This window comes from Zea mays, chromosome 7 (assembly GCF_902167145.1).
Source record: "Zea mays cultivar B73 chromosome 7, Zm-B73-REFERENCE-NAM-5.0, whole genome shotgun sequence".
Lineage (NCBI taxonomy): Eukaryota > Viridiplantae > Streptophyta > Magnoliopsida > Poales > Poaceae > Zea > Zea mays.
The window spans coordinates 130,848,282-130,854,847 of NC_050102.1; the positions used below are offsets into that span (position 1 = coordinate 130,848,282).

The following is a 6,566-nucleotide window of genomic DNA, read 5'->3' on the forward strand; positions in this document are numbered from 1 at the left end:
AATGAATATATGATTAGTCTAAAATAAATTATATTTTGGGACACATGGAGTAGTATAAACTAGCTCCTATGCTAGTAAGGAATATCATGAATATAAATACTAGCGTAAGCATAGGTTATATACTAATGAGATTAAACATAAAGAGACACATTAAATCACAGGGTGTGCATCTTTAGACCGCATAGCAATTCGATGTTGATGGTGGTGGTGATGTTGCCACCTAAATGAAAGTTAGGAGCAGTCAGTATTTTTTTTAAAAAAACTTATATGTATTTCTTCTCAATGAATGTGTGTTTTAGGTTTTAAGATCTTTTCAAGGAGAATTTTAGATTTTTTTTATTGGACGAAGCTTATTTAGGGTCTCTTTAGTTCAGTTGTAGGTTTGATTATAGCTGTGAACTGCGAGAAAGCTGTTGTGAGTAAATAAATATGAAAAAACCTAAATTTATTTGGTTAAAACAAATATCAACTATAGATTATATAAGAGAAAGGAAGCTTGTAATGTGGATGACAAGAATCTAAAAAAAATTATGGATAACCAAAGGATTTCTATTTTTCCAAGAGAAAATAAACTAAATTCTCTAGAAATAATATAAACCTCTTAGAAAAATGGGGTTTCCAAACTAGTATTCAGCAATTTATTCTGCCGTTACAGTTGTTTAGTTGAGATTCTATAAAGCTGAACTAAACACTCCTTATTCCAACACCTCCTGGTTAATGCGTAATTATACATACTAGTCAGTCGTACTATATGGTTGGTCAGTTGGTCAAGCTCGGCTGCGCCACGGACATAATCCATGGACTAGCGAACTCCAAGAAACTTGTCTACTTACGAGTCTAGGACTGACATGTCAAAACAAGTCTCGCTCTTTTTTTTCCTGATCCATTGTACGGCCTTGGTTAAGATTAAAATCAATCTAAATTATGTAAGGTTAGGTAGATATTTCTTTCGTCCTGAAATATAAGGATTCCAGAATCTAAAATTTGTATAAATTATAAGAAATTTTAGGGGAACAAACGCTTATAACATTTACGTACATAATATGCAGTAAATTATGTATTTTAGGACGGATGAAGTAGTTGGCTACCAATTAGTTAAAAGAGTAGTGGAGGCTGGAGCTAAAGTAAATTAGAGGAGGATGTGTCTGCCTTATATAGATGCGTAGACAGTAGACCTAGACCCGTAACCATAATGAAAAAATTGATCTACTCGTATTCTATTTCTTTTTTTTATGGTGTATAAGCTTGTATACAGCTTTGTCACTGGTTAAATACATAGCTTAAAAATTAGCGACGCCATTAGCTTATATATGTTCAGTTTATATAAGATAGAGCTAAAAATTATTTGACCGATAGTTAACCTATTCATCAAACGTCTGTACTCAATGCAGCAGGAATATTCTCAAGAGCATTTACACTGGCAGTTTGCCATCAGCTGCCCATCCATCGCCTGTCGGCAACAAGAACGGCGAATCAGCAGCAGCAGCAGCAGCCGCTCACGGTCTGAGCTGATGGAGAGGAACAGAGACGACGACCGGCGAGCTCCCCAAGTCAAAGCCGCGACCTCCGGATCGCTGCCACCTGTGTCCGGCCACCGTCGGATGCGCGGCACGTAGCGGTCGCCGGGAAAGCGGGCGGTCGGCTTCGGCGCTGGGTCGCGGTCGCCGCGGGCCACGCGTCGGGCGGGGAGTGGGTGCGGCCCCGCGCGCGGGGAGGTCGGGCTCGGAACAGGATCCGCGCGAGATCTTGCAGCCGCGCAGGTGCATCCCTCCTCGCCGAGGAGCACGGGTGGGTGACTGAGTGACCGAGCAGGAGGCAGCGTTGGAACACGGACTAGGAAGCGCACCACCAGAACCAGGACGGCCGGCCGGGCCAAGGGCGGACGGCGCCGTATCTCCCCGCGGCCCACCTGATCTCGGACCCCTTTGGTCGCCCCGTATCTTCTTCAGTTGTTGCTCGAAGATTCCTTTTGTTTTGTTTTAGGTTTGTTAAACGAGCCTTTTTTTTCTTCTTACGAGCCAATGAGGCTGAGACGTGTGTAAAGTATTCTTTTTAATTGTTTATATAATACAATATATAATATCGCCTCGTTCACATCTAGTTCGCCTTTGAGATGGATGGTAACACTAACACATTATAATTGCAGCTGAAAAATGGTTGGGGAGGAACAGACACGTCACATCGGGCCCCTTCTACTGACGCTTTGCGATGGTTGCCTGATCTTGGAACATTTAGTGTAATGGATATTGAGAGAGGGATGACATGTGGGCATCTGCAGACTTGCAGTGCGTGCAGGCAGGCCTAAGCACCTGTAGCTTTCTCATCATCCAAATAATCCTTGCTTTGAGGCGCCCCTATCTATAGAGATCATTGCGTGGGGGCCGGTCCTGATTTGGGTCTGGGCACCAACCCTCGTTGGAGTCGCTTGGGGGGCGAAGGCTGGTGGATGCTGCTGCGTCCCTCGTCGCGAAAAGGCGCGTGCTTGGGGGGCAGGATGCATGCACCTGAACCACCAGTGGAGTGGAGATCAATGGACCAGCAGCCTGATAGGTATATTATCATCAGTAATATATATGTTTGTTCATTGGACAATAATGCATTGAGGGGAGGGGAAGACCAAAGCAAAGCAGATAATGACGCAATGTAGGCCATCAGAACAAGATTAAGATATAGCTTTGCAGATTATACGTATATAGCTGTACAGCTATTCAGAGGAATAATAGTCTTTATTCCGGTCTCGATCTCCCTACTAGGAGGCTAGGATACATGCACTCCATTATCACGTTGTCTTACCACCCCAGGGCCCAGGGATCTCAATTCCATTATTGAGAAGAATCAACGAGCCAATGACAGAGAGCACTCTCAGAATGCTGTTTCCTTTATTTTGGTGAGGGCTATCGAAGCAGCCCCCCATGGCGAGCGGAACCATCTCCGGTGCCGCCGCCAAATCCACCAGCCGCCGCTTGGCTTCCAGCCTCAAACCACCGCATAGGTCGATAGATCAGGCCACAAGCTACCGCCCGCACCCTGTCTCGCCCCTCGCCCCATGTCCCAGTCATGCTCCCCAGCTCCCCACCTCGCCGGCAAAGCTGTCAGCCATGGCGCATTACGGCCTCAAATCCGCGGTCGCGGGGCCGCCCAAGGCTGGCTCCCTCGCCAAGCAAGTTCGATTCAGAATCCCTGCCACATCCCTCAGCCACTCACGCAGCACCGTCGTGCGTCCCTGGAGATCGTCTGTCACTGCAAATCAGCATTCAAGTCTCCTGTACGAGGCGCCGCTGGATGCCAGCCTAGGTAAACCTACTGAAGACGAGGTCGATGGATGGACAACGGTCCGTTACAGGCGTCACCGGAGGGTCAACACACCTGCGCATTCAAGCCTCCCAACAACCCGGCACACTGCGCTGCGCTCCCCGGCCAGGGAGGAATTGATGGCAAGCTTGAGAGGTAAATGCATGCGCTGCTTGTCCAGAGGCCACTTTGCTGCAGATTGCAGGGATCCACTGAAATGCCTCAAGTGTCGAGGTTCAGGTCATATGGCTCGGCAGTGCCCTCAGAGAAGTAGTAGCAGCAGCACACCAACCACTCCACCCCCACATCTCGACGGCCCCTGCTTCCCACCTCTTGTCCAGACCGTCATGGTGAGGCCCGGCGACCCGGACGCCCGTCCGAAGGAGACGTTCACTGTGGCGGCCTCCTCCCAGGAGATGGACCGGGAGCTTGACAGTCTGAGCACCCATGCCGTGGTGGCCTGGCTCGGAGGAGTTCGGCCGGACACAAGCCTTCGCACGGTGACGAGGGCGTTCTGTTCCCAGTTCGGCGTGCGTGCAAACGACATCAAGGTGGCAGAGCATTACCCAGAGGACTTCTTCATCACCTTCACGCACCGTCACCACAGGGATGCGGCGGTGGCGCAAAGAGACTTCAAATACGGCAGCATCGACTTCCGCGTCCGACAGTGGCAGCTTCCAACACATGGTGATCACGACGACTTTCAGTACCACGTTCGCCTATGTCTAGAGGGTATTCCTCTCCACGCCTGGAATGAGAGCATCGCCAAGAGAGCAGTGACAAGAAGCTGTACCCTGGACTATGTTGAAGAGCAGTCCCTGAGGAAGGAGGACGCGCGAACGCTCAATCTCTGGGCCTGGACAGTGGATCCGTCCAACATCCCAAAGGTAACTTGGTTGACCATTGTTGGGAGGACAGCACTGGTCCACGAAGGAGATGCACCACCAGCGGCCCGCAGCGGCTTGACTTTCCGCGTCATCGTGCACCTGGACTTGGTGGAGGACCCAGCAGGCAGAGGGGGTCGCGCTGCTCCCCGTGCCTACAGCTGGCGGCTCGGCGTCGTTGATGGGGAGAGCGGGCCTCGGGACCGCCACGACCCGACTCCACCACGCTACAACAACAACAACGGCCGCCGAGACGACGACGACGACAACTACGACAACGATCGGCATGGGCGCCACATCACCAGAGGGAGCAGCTGGAGCTCTCGACTGTTCCGGAGCCTCTCGCGTGCACCCAAGGAGCGGGAGCGGGAGCGGTCGGAGTCGCGCCGTGAGCACTATCGCGACCGCGGCTATGGAACGGGTGGGCGTCGACACCAGGCTGACACATCAAGCATCAAGGAGCAGCAGATGACACGTGGACGGAGCCGTGAGCGTCATCCACGTCGATTATCGGGGCGTGCTGCTGCGCGCTCCGAACCACGCCGGCACCGTGCACGCCGAGATGAAACTCCAACGCGCCGGGTGCCGACAAGCTGTAACCCAGCTTCAGCAAAATTGAACAGGAAGGACAAGTCTCCACCACCATCTCCAAAACAGAAGAGCCGCTTCCGTCCAGGTTATGTGTACCGCCGGCGTCGCAACACAACCTCGGCAGGCACTGTGGGGAACGAAGCCTGGTCGGGTGCACTCTCCGCTCCCTTAGAGGCTGCTGCGACACATGGCCTAATAGACGTGTCGCGGGCTTTCAGCCGCATCCTGGAATCCTTGCCGCAGGTGCAAGGAGGGTCCAGTTCCCCCCTGTTGCACGGTGCAGAGGATGCGCTGCAACAGGCGCCGGACAGTGGGGGGCTATCCTCACCCACTATTGTAGAGGGGGTGGCAGCAGCCACATCGACAGCGACCGATGACTCCGTTCTCAAGACCATCTTCGTCCCGCCGTCTGCAGCGGTACTGGAAGCGGTGGAGCCGACCGCTGCGCCGGCTGTTCGAAACAACCGTCCACGCAGCTTCAACGTCTCTGCGGTACGCCGAAGTGCAAGAATCGCTGCTACTAAGCCAATGCCCGCTATGAAACGCGCACAACAAAATTTATGCCGCAAGCTTGGACTTCTAAAAACTGATGATCGGTCGGATTTCGACGTTTCTTTGCAGAAATTCACCACTCTCTTCAAGGGGCCACTGCCAAAGGAGGTGATTGCTGCTTTAGAGTCCCTCTTCAACCTGAATACTGTTGATGCAGAGCTCGTGGATGAGGCACTGATGGAAGCCGCTGGGGACGGTATTGCAGAAATCCAAGAGAGTGCGGCGGAGTTGCAGGAAGAGGCCAGGCGCAATGCCTGCTCAAGCCTGCTGGTGGCTGCTTGACCTACGCAGTGCCACTTTATTGTGTCTCCTCTATTGCAACTATGTTTAGGTTGCCTTTTGTAGAACTGTGGGCTGCGCTCCGCAACTCAGTCCATGTCACCAATAGCGGGCTTCTTAATTCCTGTTCTGTATGGCTTAGACTCCGAACTGTGGATGCTATAAGGGCACTCCCTTCTTCCTGTAGCTGCTGGCTGTCTGCGTTTGCTACAGTTTGTGGATGGTGTGCTGCTGATGGGTTGTGTGGCCTTCCTAGTTACTGTTGTGTACTGCTTAGACGCCAATTTATGGGTAATGTGAACACACTTCCTTCTTCATGCACCTACTGTTATGTTGCTGCGTTTGCTACAGTCTGGGGAATGTGCGCTGTTGTTGCCTTGCTGAATTCCTGTCGTGTGTTGCTAAGACCCCGATTTAAGGGTGATGTGAAGGCATTTCCTTATTCATACAGCTGCTGTTTTGCTGTCAGCCGGGGCTCTTTCTTTTTCTAATGGCAGGGGTCAACTTAGAAATTCTCTGTTGGAACGTCCGGGGTCTAAATAATGTTGCACGACGTGAAACCGTTCGTGAGACAATTGCCACAACTACTTGTCATCTGGTTTGCTTGCAAGAGACCAAACTGTTTTCGGTTGACCGATTCCTAGCAGCCTCATTGGGAGGACCTAAGTTGGATATGTTCTGTTTCAAACCTGCTGGTGGCTTTAGTGGTACCCGTGGTGGCATTCTTATTCTGTGGAACAGTGACTTTATGGAGCTTGTTAACTGTACCCAGGGTGAGTATCACATCTCAGCTCATGTCCACATGAAGGAATCGAACGTCGCATTCCTCCTGACCACGGTGTATGGGCCTGCGAGAAATGGTAACAAGGCTGCGTTCCTACGCGAACTGCAAGACCTCAAGCCTCAGTTGGGAACATCATGGCTCATTCTAGGAGACTTCAACTGCATATACAAAGCCAGGGACAAAAA

General features: G+C 51.2%; 1 protein-coding gene across 1 annotated transcript; it reads left to right on the forward strand.

Moving 5' to 3' along the window:
- Positions 1–2,749: 2,749 nt before the first annotated feature.
- On the forward strand, positions 2,750–5,932 carry LOC103632843 (uncharacterized). The gene is made up of 2 exons (XM_008654567.2): positions 2,750–5,258; positions 5,388–5,932. Exons 1-2 carry the CDS (start codon positions 2,913–2,915, stop codon positions 5,598–5,600), a joined length of 2,559 nt encoding a protein of 852 aa, XP_008652789.1. The 5' UTR covers positions 2,750–2,912; the 3' UTR covers positions 5,601–5,932.
- The last annotated feature ends 634 nt before the right edge of the window (positions 5,933–6,566 follow it).

Bases quoted from the DNA above. Each gene is read 5' to 3' on its own strand.
- LOC103632843 (XM_008654567.2), top strand. From the start codon at position 2,913: ATGGCGAGCGGAACCATCTCCGGTGCCGCCGCCAAATCCACCAGCCGC. The intron at 5,259-5,387 runs GTACGCCGAAGT...GTTTCTTTGCAG, and splicing joins GCAGCTTCAACGTCTCTGCG to AAATTCACCACTCTCTTCAA.